The sequence below is a fragment of the Cebus imitator genome, unplaced genomic scaffold (genome assembly GCF_001604975.1).
Source record: "Cebus imitator isolate Cc_AM_T3 unplaced genomic scaffold, Cebus_imitator-1.0 Scaffold155, whole genome shotgun sequence".
Taxonomy (NCBI): domain Eukaryota; kingdom Metazoa; phylum Chordata; class Mammalia; order Primates; family Cebidae; genus Cebus; species Cebus imitator.
This window is the reverse complement of record NW_016107470.1, coordinates 2,486,982-2,508,705: the sequence shown is the minus strand read 5'-3', so window position 1 is coordinate 2,508,705 and position 21,724 is coordinate 2,486,982. Positions and strand designations below refer to the sequence as shown.

The following is a 21,724-nucleotide window of genomic DNA, read 5'->3' as shown; positions in this document are numbered from 1 at the left end:
GCCCATTTTTATATTTTACTTGCATTTTATCTATAGGGAATATGCAATATTTTGAGTGCAAATATATTACATAAACACAATATATTAAATAAATACATACATAAATGTATTAATATATAAAACACTAAGAATAGTTATACAGTTTGATTTTATATTAAAAAGTACATGTTTTGAAATGTGTCCATGTTGACACATATAAATCTGGTTCTATTTTATTGCTGTACAGTTTTTATATGAGTGTATGATACTTTATCCATTACTCTACTGATTTGACATATAGACTGCTTCCAGATTTTCATTTTTACAAACAGTGTTTCAGGGATATGTCTTCATGTACATGTGCAAGGATTTCTCTAGAGTAGATACCAAGGCTTAGAATTGCTAGACTGTATACCACACTTATTATTCTCCTTCAGTTTCTTGGTATTGTGGGTATTATTGCTTGTGGCAAATTTCTTGGTAACTGTGATAATTTGAAAATTATATCAGAACAGGTCAGGCTCAGTGGCTCATGCCTGTAATTTTAGCACTTTGGGAGGCCAAGGCAGGTAAATCGCTTGAGCCCAGGAGTTGGAGTCCAGCCTGGACTCCAACATGGCAAAACCTTGTCTCTTCTAAAAATACAAAAACTGCAGCTGGGCACGGTGGTTCACACCTGTAATCCCAGTTCTTAGGGAGGCAGAGGCAGGAGGATAGCCTGAGCCCAGGACTTTGAGATCTGCCTGGGCAATACAGCAAGATCCATTCTCCACAAAAAGGAAAAAAAAAAAACCAAAAAGACAAAAACTGAGGTGGAAGGATCACCTGAGCCTGGGGAGATCAAGGTTGCAGTGGGCCGTGAAGGCACCACTACATTCCAGCCTGGGCGACAGAGCTATACCTGGTTTCAAAAAAAAATTATATCAGAACAAAACCTCTCTCATTTCCTCTTTCTACTATTGCTTTTAGTTCATATCTCTTTCTCTCTCTCTCTCTCTCTCTCTCTGTGTGTGTGTGTGTGTCTCTCTCGCTTCCTATCTCTACCATTGTCTTTAGTTGGTGTCTCTCTCTCTCTCTCTCTCTCTCTCTGCCTGTATGTGTATCTCTGTCCCTCCCATGCACCTGCACATACACCTACAGACAGACGTACCTCTCTCCTCCACACGGTGTCCTCTCTTTCCTCCACAGTATTTTGGTTCTATGAGGCCTGAAGTTTATATAATTTCTGAAGCCTCCTCTGAAAAAATACAAAATTACAAATACTAATTCTGATTACTCAGAATGGGAGAACAACTCACACCATCAGCACTACTGACATTTGGGGTTAGGTAGAGTTCTTTGTTGGGGGAGGTGGGGCACTGCCCTGTGCATTGGAGGATGTTCAGCAGCATCCCTGACCTCTACTCACTAGATGTCAGTAGCATCTCCCTTACCTTGACAACCCAAAATGTCCCAGATATTTCCAAATGTCCCTTAAGTGGCAAAATTGCCCTCAGTTGAGAATCATTGCTCTAATTCTACCTACTCTTTCAGAGTATAGAAAAAGAACACTCTCCAGTTCCTCTTCTAACTTTATCTAAAATCAGATAAGGAAATTAAAAGAAATAAAAATTTCCTGTTAATCTTACTTAATGAACATATGTGAAAATATCTAGCAATGTCCAAAAAAGTAAAGTTAACATGACCTAATTGAGTTCACTGAAGGAATTCAAGGTTGACTAAATACAAGTAAGTCGAATCAATTAATGTAATTCTTCATAGTAAAAGATTAAGGAAGAACGATTAAAGCAGAAAAAGTGTTCAATAATTTCCTTTTTAAAAATCAAGGCCATTATATATAATATATGCTACATGTATAATAACATGCATTATTATTATATATATTATAAATACATATTATTTCAATAGCTTTTGAGGTACAAGTAGCTTTTTATTACATGCATAAATTGTATAGTGGTGACATCTGAGATTTTAGTGCACTGATCACTTGAGTGGTGTACATTGTACCCAATATGCAGTTTGTCACTAGGCTGGAGTGCAGTGGCACAATCTCAGCTCACTGTAGCCTCGACCTCCTGGGCTTAAGCAATCCTCTCACCTCAGCCCCCCAAGTAGCTGGGACTACAAGCTTCTGACACCATGCCCAGCTAATTTTTTTGTATTTTTTGTAGAGACAGGGTTTTGCCATGTTGCCCAGGCTAGTCTCCAGTTCCTGAGTTCAAGCAATCTGCCTGCCTTGGCCTCCCAAAATGCTAGGATTACAGGCATGAGCCACTGTGCCCAGCCAATATGCAGCTTTTTATCCCTCACTCCTCTCCCACTCTCCTCTTTCAGTCTCCTAAGTTTATTTTACCACTCTGCATGCTTTTGCATGCCCATAGCTTAGCTCCCACTCATAAGTGAGAATACTATTTGATTTTCCATTCCTGAGTTACTCCATTTAAAATAATGGCATTCAGCTCCATCCAAGTTGCTGCAAAAGACATTATTTTGTTCTTTCTTATGTTAAATAGTATTCCATGGTGTATATATACCACATTTTCTTTTTCCATTCATTGATTGATGGGCACTTAGGTTGGTTTCATATCTTTGCAACAGTGAACACACAATAATTTTCAACACACATTCATGATTAATATTTCTACGAAACTGTGAGTAAAGAAAACTTTCTTTCACCAATAAAAGGCAACTTAAAAAACATTCAGTAAACTCATATTCAGTGATGAATTTTTTAGAAATATTCTCTTTAGTTCAAGAAAGTTAAGGATGATACTATCACTACTTCTGTTAAGCACTACCTTGAATATCTTAGCCTGCTAAATAAATGAAGAACACAGAGTGGATAGAGAAGTTGAAAAGGAAAACTCAGGCCTTTGATGGCTCACACCTATAATCCCAGTAGTTTGGGAGGCCGAGGTGGGTGGTTCACCTGAAGTCAGGAGTTTGAGACCAGTCTGGCCAACATGGCAGAACCCCCCCCCCATCTCTGCTAAAAATACAAAAATTAGCCGGGCGCAGTGGCACACACCTGTAATCCCAGCTACTCGGGAGGCTTAGGCAAGAGAATTGCTTAAACCAGGGAGGCAGAGTTTGCAGTGAGCCGAGATCATGCCATTGCACCCCAGCCTGGGTGATCAAGTGAGACTCCAACTCAAAAAAGAAAAAAGAAAAAGGAAAACCCAAAACTTGTCTTGCTAAGAAGTCTGTACTAATAGCAAAAGAAAATTGTGCTAAGCAGAATAATGCTTCCCTCAAAGTTGTCCACATTCTAATCCTCTAAACTTATGAATTTTCAGATTAATCTTCAACATTTAAAACAAACAGAAGCATAGTATATGGAATATTAGATGATTCTTATAAATCTGTAAAAAAAGAAAAGAAAAGAAAGAAATAACTCATTAGAGAAATAGATAAAATAGGCATTTTTGCCCTAGGTGAAATGTGAATGGTCATGGACTATACGAAAAGATGCTCAATTTCATTAATACAAAAATAAATCAAAATCTATGTATTAATGAAATACATGCAAATTAAAATCTCCATGAAATACATTTTCACAATGATCATGTAGGCAAAAATTAACAAGTTAAACACTAGCAAGTTTTGGCACCTAAGTATATTGTTAAGGGTAGCATAGATTAGTGCAGCCACTGGGAAATGGTTTTTTTATCATTTGGTAAAGTGTACCTATCTTACAAACCAGCAATGTATATACTAGACATAGAACCTAAAGAAATTCTTTCACATAGGTACCTGGGTATCTATAAAAGAGCATTTTAGCACCATGATTCACAGTAGTAAGAAACTAGAAACAACTTAAATATTCGTCAACAGTAGAATGGATTCACAAATTGCAGTATAATCATTTGATAAAATACCATAACATAGTGAAAATTAACTACATCTAGAAATCAACATTACTGAATCTCAAAAACATAATCTTGAGCAAAAAAGATGAGTTATAGATGAATATATATACAATGATTTTATCTGAACATTTTTTAAAAACCAGCAAAACCAAAAAATGTATTGTTAGGGTGTATATATAAGAGTTAGGACTACATAAGAAAAAGTAAAAAAGAAAAAAAGATTAATGTGAATTTTAAGAACATACTTGCCTCTCTGGCAGTGGAAAGGATATGTGATTTAGAGTAGTACACAGTTTCTAAGCTGTTGGTAATGTTCTATTTTTCATGCTGTATCAATGTTACATGAGTGCTCATTTGATCACTATTCCTTAAAATATACATACATTTTATCTACACATTTTTACGGTTGTTTCACATAAAAAGTTAAAAGATTTTCAATGAGAAAAAAAGAGAAAATATTTAATATATCTATATAATTTACCATATTAATGGATTAAAGTGAATTATCTCAATATATGCAAATAAGCATCTGATAAAGTTCAATGTCTATTTGTAATAAACTCTTAGAAAACTAGGAATGAGACTGAAGTTTCTTAACTTGATAAGTGCTTATATATCAAAAACTTAGAGCACACATTGTAATTAATGAAGATAATTTGCATTCATTTTAATTAAGATCAAAAGAAAGATATCATAATTCCCACTACAGCAGATCCTAGATAATGCTCTAAGATGCAAAAAATCATTAAGAGATTTAAAGATTCTGTGGTGGTTTTTCTCTGCTCACACCTATATGTCCGTTGTTTGTCCCTCAACTTGCTCTATGCCCTGGGAGCCTGATTTCTCTGGCCAATGACATCTAGGCTTGCTTGCCCCTCTGACTCTGATTGATTGGCTGGTGAAAGGCTCTATCAGGAAACTGGAGGGTAACTGCCTTTTGGTAGTGGCTGAGTTCCAACTCCTATGGCCACAGTCCCCTTTACACAACACTTTTTCATGGCTACAACTCTTGCTGAGCTTGGTACCAGCTTCCTTGACTCTTCAGGCCTACCTTCTAACTGCCACATAAAATGCAAATAAAGAACAAGACATGAGAATAGCCTGGTATTCTCAACTCACATGAGAAACTGAGCATGGTCATGGAATGTCTGAAGTCCCACAGGCTCTTAGGACAGAGGTCCCCTTTGCATACTATCTAATGCCTGAGATGCTTGCACAAATTATTCTTTTCCTATTAGATGTTTGGTTTTTTTATTTCATTAATTCTTGTTCTTTATATTTTCCTTCCTTTTTACTTTCTTTAGCCTTTATGTTCTTTTTCTAATGTTTTGAGTTGGATGCTTGTCTGAATAACATTCTTTTTTCTGTTTAAAGTTTATTTTTTAAGGTAATAAAATTCTCTATGTATTAATTTAGCTACACCCCACAAATTCTGATATGTACTTTTACTATCATATATATGTATATATACACATATTGTCATACATTTACACACATGTATAAAATACGTGATTTATTTCTTATCTGAAAATGACATTGTTTCCTCTCAACATTTTAAAGTTTTTATTTCACTGTCTTCTCCCTTGCTTCATTATTGATGAGTTAGATTTTGTTTAATTTTCATGCATTTGTACTCATCTGTCTTTTCATTTTGGTTGCATTTTTTCTCTTTTATTTTGGTATTTCATAATTGCATAATAATGTGTTTAGGTATGGATTTATTTTTATTTATATTGTCCAAAATTTACTGAACTTCATGATTTTGAACTTTTTATCAATAACCAATTCTGAAACAGCCTCAAATATTCTCCCCTTGAGCATTACCTCTCCTCCTTTCTCTTTTTCTGTAACTCTGGTTTCAATATGTTGACTCTCATTCCTGTTCTTCATAGTTTCCATTTTTTTCTCTCTCTGTGCTGCACTCTGCTTTATTATCTTGTATTCCAGTTCATAATTTCTCTATTAAATATGCCTAATAGCTTGTTTTCCTTTCCCACTGAATTTTTCATTTTATAACTTTATTTTTTATATGCAGAAGTTCTTTTTTTTTTTTAATTTACCTGCTTTTTGCTGGGTGCAGTGGCTTGCCCCTTTAGTTCCAGCTACTTGAAAGGCTGAGGCAGGAGGATCACTTGAGCCCAGAGTTTCAGGCTATAGTGCACCATGATCGTGCCTGTGGATAGCCACTGTACTCCAGTCTGGGTAACAAACTAAGGCTCTCATCACAAAACAAAAACAAAAACTATCTGTGTTTTCATGGAGTACTGACTTTGTTATATCTTTTTCTCTAATCATTTAAAAAAGATTGCTATTTGTTGACAGCTGATTTTTGCTCTTAGAGGGTTTTTCACTAAATGTTCAGTAATTTTGGATTGTGAGTCTTTCTTTAGTGCAGTTTTATATGTGTGAACTGTCCACAGCCTAGGTTGAGTGCATGGTCCCCTAAATAATTTTTATATTAATTTCAACCAGGTGCCTAGCTAGGGACATATTCTCACATTAAACTTTGAGCTTGTGGATTCCCAGATCATGTAGGCAGGGTAATTTTGCACTCTTAAATTTGTGTAATATAATTAGGAATTCCCAAGGAAGAACTCTTATCCTCATCCCACAGTCTAGATGGAGAAGGGTTGGCATCTTGACGATCTCCCTGTGTTGAAGGAAGATTTTTATTTTTTTTTCTTTTCCTGATTTACCCTTTTAGTGAAAATGTAGCTCTTGAGCTTATTTGGAATTCTCTGTTCTATCCTCCCCACCCGTGGCAGGCTCTTTCCTGATCCCTTTATGGGTTTAAGAGCTTAAGCCCCCAGGTTACCAAGACTGACAGCCTCCCTCCAGGTAGCTATAGCATCAGCTTATGTAGTTATATCTCTGCTTTTTAGTTTTCTTTTGCAAAGGAGAGGAGGGGTTGCAGAGGGTGGCTGGACATTTCCCTTTCTTTTCTTTCTTTTGAGAAAGAGTCTAGCTCTGTTGCCAGGTACCAGGCTGGAGTGCAGTGGCACGATCTCGGCTCACTGCTACCTCTGCCTCCCGGATTCAAGCAATTCTCCTGCCTCAGCCTCCCAAATAGCTGGGACGACAGACACATGCCACCATGCCCAGCTAATTTTTGTATTTTACTAGAGGTTCATTATGCTGGCCAGGATGGTCTCGATCTCTTGACCCCATAAGCCGCCCACCTCAGCCTCCCGAAGTGCTGGGATTACAGGCATAAGCTACAACGTCTCGCCATTTCCCTACTTTCTTACCAGCTTAGATATTCATTTACAATAAAGCTCATCAAATTTCACCAGGAATTTTTAAATGTTTTGTCTTGTGTATGTATACACATGTGTATGCGGAAACAGGGCAGCGTTTAGATAATTCATTCTGTCACAAAGAATACGTTCATGTTCTCAAGCATATATATCTTGCCATGTTTGTTAATTTAACTTTTTGAATAAGCAATGTGTTTATATGATATCAATAGGTATACATTGTGATGTTTCACTCATCTGCCTTTACCTATCTGTTTTCCATTTCCCCCCCCACCCTTTCTTGCCATATTTTTTTACAGTCAATGGAGTTTTTAATTTGGGTTTTAATTCACTGCATATTTTAAAATATACAAGTATTCATGGTGCAGCCTGGTGGGTTTATGAAATGTTAGAGGCTGGGATTATCTGGGGAGAGTAATGTCCAGACAAATATATTAAGATGACCAATGAAATTGTGATGGATCAAAGACCACCATTATATTCCTTGTGATTTTTGAAACCCACATGCATGTTTGTATTAAATGAAATACTTTTACTAAACACTTGTTTATTGAATCCAGAAATCTTTGTTGAGTATTCTAGGTAGTAGAGGTACAAAACTAAGTAAGCATTCTTGAGGAGATAAACAAGAAGTTAGGTTATCAATTATACATTTTGCTAGGGGCAAGTGGGAGAGTGGGAAGAACACAGGGGAAAGCATTACCCAGCTACTGGTCAAAATGAGTTGTACTGTGAATCATAAAGAAAAAGATGATAAAATGACAAAATTATATGGTTACTTTATCCTTAAGATGGCACTATAAACTCACAATTCCTCCATAGAAAAGGAATACATAAAAATAACCATGATTTATCTGAAATTTCACGGAAACCTTATGAACTAGAATGACTTATAAAAAGAATGACTTTTGCGTGTTTGAGACTGTTATAGGTGCTCATATTATTCTCATTTAATATTTGCAGCAGCTCTAAGAAGTATGAATAAATATTTGCCCTATTTTGCAGACCTGAAAAAGGAGTCAGAGTGGGTGTAAGTGACTTGCCTTCAGTCACATAGCTTCTAAGTGGCAGACCTGAGATTTAAACTGAGACAATGTAAATCCAGAAACAGTGTCCTTAATTACTGTGCTGTATTATCTCTTTATAGTAATCCATATGTTGAAAATGCAGTGTCTTTAGAATTATCAGTTACAAAAATTCAGGATTTTTTTTTTAAATTTCCAGTTCTGGTTAAATCATGCAAGGAAACATGTCCCTGGCATGAGACCAAGAAGTCACAGAGTCCAGGTCTTAGCCCTCAGAGAGTGCAAGAAGACATGAAGGCATCAGGGACACTGTGCAAGTGGGCCCTGTTGGTTTCCACTGCTCTCTCCAGACTGCAGCCAGAAGGCTGCCTCTGCCCTGCCAGTTCAGATGTCGCCCGGAAGCCCTTCCATGGCACCCTGGGTATATGGCCATTTTGTACTTAGCACTCCAAACTGTGTTGACTGGTTTATATATCTCTCTTCCTCACTAATCTGTGAGCATTTCTGTAACCTACATGCTGAGTGCAATGCTTGGAGCATAGATTTCTCAAGAAATCTTTGTTGAACCTTTTCTTCCTTCATATTAAACCAGATCCTGAATCACAAACAGTATTTCTCAGTATTCTGCCCTTCACTCCCTTCTATACACAAATAATCTCCATCCTAGACAGGAAATTATTGGAGAGAAGGCAATCTGTGTGAGAAAGCAATTTCCATTTGAAGCACTTGTGTGTTTAGGTGCTGCTGAGAATTGGAATAAAAGCAAACACTGGGATTAAATTGTTAAGCAGTATCTATCAGCTAGTATTTCTCCCCGCTGGGCATTCCAAACCAGAGAAACCTATAATGTGCTTACCATCCTTCCATGTATTCATCCAGGTGAAATATAGTTGAAATGAATGCCAAGGGCAACCTGGAAAGGGAAAAGAAGCATCAGACAATTAAATTTTGTCAAAGGAGCATAAATGAGGGAAGGTGAGTTAAGCAGCTCACTTCCCATCTCCTTTTTTCTCTTAACTTCAGGTTGTGTCTTAGCAGTAATTGGTAATAATTACCTCCTTTTCTGCCCTAAGTCAATATCCAGTACCCCAACCCCCACCTCTATTCCCCCAATTTTCAAAGTTGGCATCCCTAGTAGGATTCCTGGTTTAGCAACCTTAGAGGCAATTTTGGTAGCCAATAAATCCTCTTGAAAGAGGGAAACTTGGAACCTTTGCCTAGAGTGTAAATTGACACTGAGAATGGAGCTGATAGGAGAGCTAGCACATTCAGGAGGTGACCTTATGAAAGTAATTTATACATTCAGTGCTATCTCCATCAAGCTACCATTGACTTTCTTCACAGAACTGGAAAAAAACATCTTAAACTTCATATGGGACCAAAAAGGAGCCCACATAGCCAAGACAATCCTAACCAAAAAAACAAGCAAGCAAACAAACAAAAAACAAAGCTGGAGGCATCATGCTACCTGACTTCAAACTATACCACAAGACTAAAATAATGAAAACAGTATAGTAATGGTACCAAAACAGAGATATAGGTGAATGGAACAGAATAATGGCCTTAGAAGTAATGTCACACATCTACAACCATCTGATCTTTGACAAACCTGACAAAAACAAGCAATAGGGAAAGGATCCCCTGTTTAATAAATGGTGTTGGGAAAACTGGCTAGCCATATGCAGAAAGCTAAAACTTGATCCCTTCCTTACACCTTATACAAAAATGAACTCCAGACGGATTAAAGATATAAACATAAGACCTAACACCATGAAAACCCTAGAAGAAAACCTAGGCAATACCGTTCAGGACATAGGCATAGGCAAGGACTTCATGACTAAAACACCAAAAGCAATAGCAATAAAAGCCAAAATAGACAAATGGGATCTAATTAAACCTAAGAGCTTCTGCACAGCAAAAGAAACATTATTAGAGTGAACTGGCAACCAACAGAATGGGAAATTTTTTTTTGCAATCTACCTATCTGACAAAGGGCTAATAACCAGAATATACAAAGAACTTAAATACATTTACAAGAAAAAAACAACCAATCAAAAAGTGAGCAAAAGATATGAACAGACACTTTTCAAAAGAAGACATTTATGCAGCCAACAAACATATGAAAAATGCTCATCATCACTGGTCATTAGAGAAATGCAAATCAAAACCACATTGACATAACATCTCATGCCAGTTAGAATGACAATCATTAAAAAAATCAGGAGACAACAGATGCTAGAGAGGATGTGGAGAAATAGGAATGCTTTTACACTGTTGGTGGGAGTGTAAATTAGTTCCACCATTGTGGAAGACAGTGTGGCGATTCCTCAAGGATCTAGAAATAGAAATACCATTTGACCCAGTTATCCCATTACTGGGTATATACCCAAAGGATTATACATCTATTATAAAGATACATGCACACATATATTTATTGTGGCACTGTTTACAATAGCAAAGGCTCTCAATCAACCCAAATGGCATCAAATGGCCATCGATGATAGACGTGATAAATAAAATGTGGCACATATACACCATGGAATACTATGCAGCCATATGAAAGGATGAGTTCATGTCCTTTGCAGGGACATGGATGAAGCTGGAAACCATCATTCTCAACAAACTGACACAACAGAAAACCAAACACTGCATGTTCTCACTCATAAATGAGTGTTGAACAATGAGAACACATGGACACAGGGTGGGGAACATCATACACCAGGGTCTGTCAGCGGTTAGGGGAGCTAGGGGAGGAATAGCAGGGGGTAGGGGTATTGGGGAGGGATAGCATTAGGAAAAATACCTAATGTAGATGATGGGGGGATAGATGCAGTAAACCACCATGGCACATGTATCCCTATGTAACAAGCCTGCACAATCTGCACATGGACCCCAGAACTTAAAGTATAATTAAAAAAAAAAAAAAAGAACACATATGTGTCAGCGAAGCAGACTTAGGTTCAAACCCAGGCCCTACACTAGCTTCTGACTTTCGACAGATTTAGTTTCTCTATTTATAAAATGAAAATATTACTAGGATATACCTCATGGGGGCTGTTGTCAGATTAAATAAGTCAACTCATGTAAAACTCTTTGAACAATATCTGAAAATAGTATTCAACAAAATGATAGCTGTGATTATTACTATGGATTTATGTCACCAGCAGGGAGGCTGGTGAATGACTTTATTCACTCACCACATATTATAACCTTCTTACTAGGTACCAGATACTTTGTTGAGTCTTGAAGATACAATCTACACTCCTTAATTCAGCAAATATAACTGTAGCTCCAGACAGGAATGATGCTTTGGAGAAATTATGATGCTTAACCTGGTATATGACTGAATAGGTCAACATCTTGAAATCTTCCTTTTCCGGTGTTTCAGCTCTGTTTAGGGATTTCCTCCACTATAGGCAATTAATCATAAATATAAATAATTTGATTTGCAAAATTTTGTTTTATTATAAAATTTTATTTTCTTTTCTCCATAAACCTTGGGATGTTTGTGAAGTTGAGAATTTGCTTTCTTTGCATTCAGAAAGAAAATGCTCTTAACAGATTAAAATATGAGTTTGGACGCTCTTAAGTGGGAAACCTTCCCAACTTCAAGAAAACAATGGACTTTTGGCTAAACAATGTAGTTGACCCTTTGGGTCAGACAGACCAGAGTTTTAAATTCCTCCATTTAACAGATACAGAATCTTGAGTAATTTCTTCACTCTTTTGAGACTCTGTCTCATCTTTGAAAGAGCTAAAATATTTCCATCTCAAAGAAGCTGGAAAGGCATTCATTCATTCAATTATTTTTTTGTTGAGCACTTACTATATCAGACATTTTCTGGTGAGAATACAAAAGCAAACAAAATAGCAAGAAATCTTGTGCTCTATATTAGGATACAGAGTTTACATTCTAATGAGATAAAAAATTGAAATTGTCTATGTGAAATAAAGCATGCTATAAAAATTATTGTATCAGTGGGGAAGAAAGAGGTAAGGGAAAATAAAGAGAAAAAAGAAAAAGTAATAATTATTGTATTAATGTATATGGCAAGTTATGTCACTAACTAAGCTTAAGCATTTTGTTGTAGCAGAGTAGAGATTCAAATTAGAATCTGCAGTTATGTAGTGGAGATATTTTGATATAAGACAAGGAATGTAGAAACGAGTTAATTGCTAGTGAAAAGATTTTCAAATTATTTTTATTAGGTAATTTTATAATTTCATAACAGCTGTTAGTTTACACACACATATACAATTTTCTAAACAAGTAAATAAAAAGCAGTTTAGTATATCTGCCTGAATTCATATTATTCAAAATCTCACTAAAACATTTATTATAAAAATCAGTAAAATTGTTTAACATAGTTATAAAAATTGCTGGGTATGGTACATAAACATCTTAAGCTTGCTGTACAAAAAGCTCAATTTCTACCCATGTGCTCATAGTGACTTCAAAGGTAGTTCAAAGGGGAAATAAAGAAGGTAGCATTGCTTTGTAATACAGCATTAATTAATACTGACTTTCCCTGGGACAGTCATGAAAGATCTTTTATCACATATGGTGAAAATATTAAAAATACTCCATTTCTATGAATAAAACACAGAAAATAAGACTATTTTTTTCCAGACTAACTCATTAGCATGAAAGACTGCATTCATTCTGCAGATATTACTGACACCCCATATTATTTTCTTTAAAAATATTTATGATACTTAAAACTCAAAAGGAAACCTGCAAGACCTATTCTTCTCCGAATACATTCACTGAATGCAGATTTAAATGAGCACATCTCATTTTGATTGTGCCCTCTGTTTACTTTAAAATGACTACAATATAGTACATTTGTGTTTTTAACTGGTACCAAAATTAAGATGAATGATCTATGCAAAACCAGTAGCCTGTATTTCTAGTAACAGTTGTCATATGCAAAAAGAAAAAAAAAAAAGCCCTGAGTCAGTATTTTTTTTTTTGCAAAAGTAATGAAGGAGGGTGCTCTAAAGTCATTTTATAACTTATAAGATGCATAAGACTATCCAGTATTCATTTGCTTTGTTTTCATTTTGATTGAAGAGAGGTACGGTTTTCATCTAGTTAATCCAATTCAGATCATTTCTTAGTACTCAATTTCATTTAAGTCCTCAGAATATCCTGATGATTGTTGAGTTGTATCTTCCATTTCTGTCAGGAGATACGAATATACAATAACAGTATTTTTATTATAGGAAAATATTTAATTTCTATTCTTGTAGTTTGAGACAGTATTGCATTTTCAGTCAAGATCATATAATTGGGAAAAAATATTACCTCCACAGGATCCTGCCTGAAATTTAACATCATCAATGGCAATATCACTTCTTATCGATACTCCTCGAATGGCTTCAAAAATTATCTGAAAGAATAATGATGTTTGCATTTAGAAATACAATCATCCTAATAATACAGTGCCGGTCAGGGCAGATCCAGGCTTTGTGGGTATGAAAACTCAGATTGTTCTTGAGGATCGCTTTAAAGAAAAGAATACCAACTTACAAATTCAAATCTAGGTATTAAAGAGAATATTTATTTGGACTTTAAAGAAACACAATAAATTACTGAAGCCTTGAAGATTCAAGTCCTTGTCTTCTGAGGTCTCGTTAGGTAATTTCCCAGAAATGCTTGTCTAGAAATGCTTCCTGGTAGTAACCTGGTTTCCTCTCCCCTACTGGAACGCTGTTCTCCCAGCATCCCCCAGCACTCACAGGGTCTATGAAAGTGAGGGGATCAGAAACTTAAATTTCCTTTAGCACTCCACAGATCTACCTTGGATACTGCTACTAGGTGGAAAAATTTAATATGACTGATGATACCCATGTATGAACAGAAAAGCATAATAATGAAGTTTACCAAAGATAATAGTTCACTTATGGTGAAATAGCATAACACCAAAGACACAGTTCAGGCAGAAGAAAGAATCAGTTTTATAACTTTAGATTCTGAGAAGAAAATAACTGATCAGATATTGTGGTTGTAGGAAAAATAGATTACTTAACCAGCTCTAAGGCTGTCCCAACAATGGTTAATAAATTACTGAATAGTCAGTCCAGCGAGACCCATGGGTAATGAAAGTTGTTCAGAAGACACATTTGCTCTATTCATTTTATAAGCAAATGAGTCTTCACTGGAGTAGCTTATAATTTAAATTAAATAAAGACAGCCCTTAAACAAATTTTATTTAAACCTTCCCTAAAATTAAATCAAAGAACATAAATTGAATAATTAATAAGTTCATAAAGCTATCTTGAAATTAATGTTTCAAAGAAACTTTAATGACAGGCTGGTGGCAAAATACTGTTAATAAAAATTCTAAGGATCCAACTTGTGATGGTGGATTTTAGGTGTCAACTTGACTAGGTTAAGGGATACCCACATTGCTAGTAAAGCATTATTCTTGTTATATATATAAGGGTGTTTCTGAAAGAGATTGGCATTTGAATTGGTGGACTAAGAAAGGAAGATCTGCCCTCACCCAATGTGGATGAGCACCATCCAATTGGTTGAGGACACAGAACAAAAAGGCAGAGGAGAAGCAAGTTTGCTCTCTCTTCTGGAACTAGGACACCCATCTTCTTCTGTCCTTGGACATCAGAACTCTAGGTCCTTCAGTCTTCAGACTTCTGGAAATGTACCAGTGGCACCCTAGGTTCTCAGTTCTTTGGCTACAGACTAATAGTTACACCACTGGCTCCTCCAGCTCTCAGGCATTGGGATTTGGACTGAGCTATGGTACCAGCTTTCCTATTCTCCACCTTACATATGGCATATCATGAGATCTCTCAGCCTTATCATAATATGAGCCAATTTCCATAATACATCCCCCTTCACATCTCTCTCTCTCACCTTCTGTCTGTCTTTCTCTCTCTCTCTCCTCTATTGGTTCTGTTTCTCTGGAGAACCCTGATTAATACACAACCCTAAATAAGAGTCCAAATAAATGGCAAGAAGAGGGAAAAAATGTCCTAACACATCTAGACAGGAGGACACCTGAGTGCAGATAATAATGATTTTGGTTTCCTGAACAACAATAAAATATGTTTTTTTTGGCCTTCAAGTCTGCAATGAAAAGAGTAATAAACAAATTACCTGAAGGAATTATATTCTGAATAGTCTATGATTTGGCCAAGCACTTGATTTCATACAATTTTCTTTTTTCTTTTTTTTTTTTTTTTTAAGATGGAGTCTTGCTCTGTCACCCAGGCTGGAGTGCAGTGGCGTGATCTCGGTTCACTGCAACTATGACCCTTTTATAGCACTATAATTTTCCACTTATATTATAAATATATAGTAGTATCTCTTCTTTTTCTACATTGACAATAGAATTAAGCTGACTCATCTTTGCACTTTAAGATTAACCAAATCTATCCAAATCTACTAGCTACTGAACAAATACTTGCTTATTTAGATAATAAACATAACAAATACAGAATTAAATAAGATAATATATGTCTTTGATTCCCAAAGTGTGTGCTGAGGTGCTCCAGGGTGTCCCAGTACATTCACAGGGTGCTGTGGATAGTTTGGAATTATAAGAGAAATACAGCAATATTCAATTTATAGCAGATACCATGTGAACTGCTAGCTCAAGGTCATTCAAAGTTTTAACACTGGATTGACCTACATTCCTTTTGATACCATATCTTCATAGAGCTGAGGTTTTGGTAGCTGCTGCAATTAAAAGCAAGTATTGTATAGAAATCAGTGCAGAGCATAAAATAAGGATAGTGTATCCAATCTGATTCCAAGATTTGGGAAGTTTGTGTCCAACAGGTATACATATTCTATTAGTGCATAATTTTGGTTAAGAATTAGAGAAATTATTTTTTCTTTTAAGTATTGTTTTCAAATGGCTACTAAGTTGTTAGAACATAAATACTTAAGTTGTTTGAATTCAAATACTTAATATATGAAACCGTTCGATATATCTTTTGGTCTTGAGGCACCAGGAAAAAATTACAATAGACATCATCAACAAGAAAATTTGGAGACCTGAATCGTTTTGTTTTGTTTTGAGACAGAGTCTTGCTCTCAGGCTGGAGTGCAGTGGTACGATCTCAGCTCACTGCAACCTCTGCTTCCTGGGCTCAAGTGATCCTCCTGCCTCACGCTCCCTAGTAGTTGAGACTACAGGCATGCACCACCGTGCCAGGGTAATTTTTGTATTTTTAGAGAAGACAGGGTTTTGCCATGTTGCCCAGGCTGGTGTGGAACTCTTGGGCTCAAGAGATCTCCCTGGCTGCACCTCCCAAAGTGCTGGGATTATAGGTATGAGTCACCGCACCCAGCTAACCTGAGTCTTAGCTGAGTATGCAGTGCATAGAAATCCCTAGTAAATGTTACACAGTATAATTAATAATATAACTGATGTAAATATATCAGTGAGCTGGGAATTTGTATAACACTTTATTTCAATGGCATCAAAATCTAAGAAATCAAAAGAAAAGTCCTGAAAGCAGGAGAGGAGGGGTAATCAGGGAATCCAGAGGAAATAGAATGATTTTGTGCTTTTGATCAATAGTGAGTCAGTTTCTGCTTAGCACTAATAAATCTTTTAGGAAGAAGCATGATTAAAAATTTGCCATTTGATGCATTTCTTCTTCCCACAGGGATGATCTAATGAGTGGAATGCCTTTAGGGGGCCACCCACATATTCTCCCCATAGGATCAATCTCAAATGGCAGCAGTGCTACCACACTGTAAATACCACCACCACCTGCCTACCCCCATTGATGCTGTACAGATTTATTTCCCTAACTCTGTTCTCTTCCCTGAACTCATCTCATATCCTATTATTTACTTATGGCCATTTGGATTTCTAATAGACATAAAAAGTTAACATGTCCCCCCCGCCACAGAAGTCTATTAATTTCCTTTCTGCACACACTGCCCTTACTTCAGGTCTGCTCTGCCTCAAGTCTTCCTCATCTCAATAAATGATATCTCAATTCATTTTAGTAACTGCTTGGGCCAAAAGCTTTGGAGTCATCTTGATGTTTCCCTTTCCCTCAGACTCTACATCCTATACATAAGAAGTCCCGTGGGCTTCTGATGACATCTTCTCACCTCGCTACATAGCCGTAAGCCACCACTCCTTTTGCCAGAACTACTGCAGCAACCCCCAAAGTCTCCTTGTCTTGTTACAGTATTCTTTCCACACAGTACCTACAGTGATCATTTCAAAATCAGATATTACCTTAAAGCTATACAATGGCTTTTTATTGCTTTTGGAATAAATTTCAAACTCTTCACCACAGACTCTAAGGCTTTTCATGATTATCCTGATACTTCTTTGACCTCACCACCTGATGAGCTTGACTACTTCTTTCTCTTTTCCCTCCTCTTCATCTTAAATCAGTATTATTTTTAATTGATAAATCACAATTTTATACCTTTATGGGGTACAATGTGATGTTTATTTTATATAATGTACATATATATAAACAATATGTGAATTATTAAATCAAGCTAATTAACATATCCATCACCTCACTTATTTATCATTTTTTGTGGTAAGATGTGAAATTTACTCTTAGTTATTTTGAAATATACATTATTGACTACAGTCATCCCCTGTTCAACAAATCTCAAAAACATATTCCTCCTGTCCATCTGAAACTTTATAGCCTTTGACCAACAACTCCCCATTCCCTCCTCCCACTTCTCCCAGCCTCCAGTAACCATCATTCTACTCTACGCCCATGAGCTCAGCTTGACTTCTTCTTCATAGCACTTATTATCATCTGATGTTACATTGTGTGTATATATACACATACGCTGTTTGTGTGTATATACACAAATACACACACAAACAGCACATATATATATATATATATATATATATGCGCTGTTTGTTTCTTTGGCTTGGTTTTTGTTTTAGAGACAGGGTCTCAATATGTTGCCAGGCTGATCTCAAACTCCTGGCCTTAGGCAATCCTCACACCTCAGCCTCCCCAAAGTGCCGGGATTATAGATATAAGCTACTGTGCCCAGCTTTGGCTTGCATTTTCTACTTCCTCCCCACTAGAGTGTAAACTCCAAACAAGTAAGAACTTTATATATTATATTCATTGCAGTACCTTCAGCACCTAGAATAGCAGGTGAATAATACATATTTATTAAGATGAGATATTTTTGGTCTCAAACAACAGGAGCTCAGTCTGGATGCCTGATGTAGCTATTGAGAATATCAATTCTGAGACTTAGGTGAGAATATGTTGTTAGAACAGTGACAATATCTTTTTTTATTTTGGTACTTTAAAGTTTATAAAAACCCTTTCACATACATAATCTCCTTTGACTCTCTAACTCTGGCAATGTCAGCACAGCTGACTAGGAATTATTATCCCTTTTTGAGAATGTATAAACTCTCTCAGAGAGTAAAAGTTGTCTCCAAAATAATGCAGTGCTTGTAACCATCAGGCCAATGAGGATTATTCTGGAACTTCTGTGGTGGGAGGCAGTGTAAAACAGTGGCTTGGGGATACAAACTTTGGAACCATGCAGATCTACTTCTCATTCAGCCACTTAACAGCCAAATATTTACTTTTCCCCACCTGTAAAATGGGGAAATAGGTTCAGTTGAAAGAACTTAGGTACAGCTCTTAGCACTGTAAGTGCCTGGCATGTAGCAGATGGTTGATCTATTTGCATGTCAGTGTGTCTGTGTTTTATTAGACACTAGGATGTTTTGGAGCAACTAGTTCAGGCTGGTCATCCTGCCATCATTTGAATTCCTGAGGGAATCCCTAACGCAAATGAGATTGTTATCTGTACCATTCTAAGCCAAGGGGTAGCATTCTGGAGTCTTCTTCCCAGACTGTGAGCTGGAAGTCTCCACGGCTGTTCTGTACCATTTGAAGAGCCCTAGATGCCATTTCAGATGCCACACTACTCTGTACTCAAAACCATTTCAAATATCCATCTACGCAGTAAGTCTGTTATGTGCAAGGCCATGTGTCTGATCCCCAAGGCTTAGATACTGAGAAGTTCCCTGTTCCCAGAATTCAAATCTTAGAGCACTTGTGCATCAGTATCACTTGAGAGTTAAATAAAAAAAAATCAATGCTCAGGTGCCACCCCCAAAGATTTAGATTCATTTAGACTAGCATAGAGATTCTTTATCTTTAGCATGCATCAGATTCACCTGGAGGGCTTATAAGCAAATTTCTGGGGCCCCCAAATCCTGTTTCTGATTCATTGTTTTTAAAGTGGGGCCTGAGAATTTGCATTTTCAGTGAATTTGCATTTCAGGTATTGCTGGTACTGGTACCTGGATCACAGTTTGAGAACCATTTGAATAGATTAGGAATACCCTAATAGCCTAACAAAATTAATCTATTATCTCTGAATAATGATCAATTATATTAGTAAGTTCCTGAGCCATCCACTTTCTTCTTGTGAATAGACATTAAATCACCATAAAATTATTCCTGAAGCTACCTGTTATTCTTTGCCTAATGTCTAGACAGTTTATCCATGTTGGGATAACGGGCCTTTCCCAGATAATGGCTCATCTTCCCTGTCATTTGCTCTTTAACAGTGTAACTCCCTTGACTGCACCGCAACTTGGCCATCTGAGCTTCTGCAATTTCTTCCCATTTTTATCTGTAGAAAATTATTTTTGGTCATAGATTGGTACAAAATAAAGCCCTGAATTTGGATATCTCTTCCCAGGAAGATCTGGGTTTAGACCAGGCAGCCAGTGGTTAAAACCTGAGTGCTGGTCCAGAAGGTTTATCAGCTGGAAGTAAGGATGTGTAGGAAGATGTGCCTTTAGTTGGAGGTCACACCTGAGAATTCTACAGAGCAATTTTAATAACAGTCGGAAATCTGAAGGTTATCTCCTACAGCTTTCTGGAGCTTTGGCTCGTGACAGGCAGGTAAAATGTGTGGCTATCAGAAGGCAGATGTGGTTCTCCAGGCTAGACTGGCTGCTCAGCCCTACCTACTAGAATTTAAAACAATGTTTCCTATTGCTCCCCAGATTCCTTTATGATAGAGAACATCTAGGATGGAGATCTTCTATAGCACACGAGAGGAGACCCAGGACTTAGGATCAAGTCTCTCAGTTTCTTTGGCAACAATGCAGTGATTGAGGCAGAGGCATTTAAAAAAACAAACAAACAAAAAAACTACTTGCTCTAGACCATACTCACTGTTAAACAGAGGCTTAAGGCAAAAGCTCTTACATGTATGTGGGTAATGATGAGTAAAAGATGCAGCTGCAACTAATTAGGTAATACCATATTTAGAAGAAAAGAAGACTTCATTTTGGAGATTTTCAGGATGCATAGAAATATACTTGACATCCATAATGTATCAAGACAAAAATAGATATACTTTTATCACAGAACTGCAAAAAAATCACTTCACGCATAAATTTCCAAAGCTTTCTCTCCTTGTCACTGCTTAGATTGAATCAATGTATAAACTAATTATGTTTACTCTCTCTCAATCCTGCCTTTATATATGACCCTGAAAAAGAACAAAATATTCTCTCTGGTAGCAAAAATAAGAAGGAACATCAGAAGCTCCTAACATGTTTTCCATTGCTTGGTTCTTACGTCTCTTGGCTTACCTGGTGCTGCCTCTCACAGCTGTATTCAATCAGTGCTCGTAGCCAGGAAATGCTCTGTTCACCTCTTCTCCTCCATAAGAGGGGCTCTTCACTGTCTTCTTCCTTCTTCAGATAAACACTCAGCAGTCCAGTCCCCCCTCCATACATATGGTAGAAAAAGGTCAAGCAGTGTTTTCCGGAGACTCCTCGCAGAGGCCTGGACAAAAGGCGTGCTTTTTGTCCATACACCATGTGGGAGGCCTCAATGTACATGTAGTAGCCTTGATGAGAATGAAAAGCAGGTATCGTCAAAAAGGACACAAATTACCTTTTCTCCTTCCATAATGTTCTTTCAGAATTTCAAGTCAAGATGACCTGACTAGAAGTACTGATAAAGAGTTTTATAATTTTGAATACATATTATCTAAAGAGAAGCTACAAAAGTGAGACCAGAAAAATGTTTTCTTAAATGATTTATAATTCAGTTTAATATATGAGGTAATTAATATACTAGTATTATGCCACTGATACAGTGATTAACACATCAGAATTTATATTACTCACTCATGGACAATATTCTAAAGCTTCCAGATGTTGGTTTGGAATGAGAGAGAGAGTGCGTTTTGTAGTCAGGTAGATCTGGGTTCAAGTCTTGACTCTATTTGTTGTCTGTGTGATTCTGGTCTAATGAATAATCTCTGAACTTACATTCATCATTTTAAGATAAGGGTTGATAACACCTGTGCTACAGAATTGTGAGAATTAAATAACATGATGTATGCTCACATGTCATGCATATTCCATTATTTTTCTGTCTTGCTCAATTCCTAAAGTTTTTTGTGTTGCTTTTTTTCAGTCCTGAAAGCATATTTTGTAACATTTTAAAATTGCCTTTCCAATTTTCTAATTTTATTGCTATTTTTTAATTTGTTGGTTTCAGGCAGAAACAGAATTAGTTGGCATGTAGGTAAGACAGTGGCATGCTGCAGCCAGCTTCCCCA

General features: G+C 36.7%; 1 protein-coding gene across 2 annotated transcripts in view; it reads right to left on the bottom strand.

Annotated features, from left to right (window-relative positions):
* Positions 1-12,307: 12,307 nt before the first annotated feature.
* Positions 12,308-21,724, bottom strand: part of MAMDC2 (MAM domain containing 2) — a 173,315-nt gene continuing 163,898 nt past the window's right edge. For both annotated transcript variants that reach the window (XR_001829512.2, XM_017543444.2), the window contains 3 exons: positions 20,745-21,004; positions 13,439-13,523; positions 12,308-13,312 (listed from right to left, as the gene is read on the bottom strand). Coding sequence is in view for 1 of the 2 variants with exons in the window: in XM_017543444.2 (XP_017398933.1) it covers positions 13,248-13,312; positions 13,439-13,523; positions 20,745-21,004 (410 nt within the window). In the remaining variant the exon portion in view is untranslated. The remainder of the gene's footprint in view (positions 13,313-13,438; positions 13,524-20,744; positions 21,005-21,724) is intronic.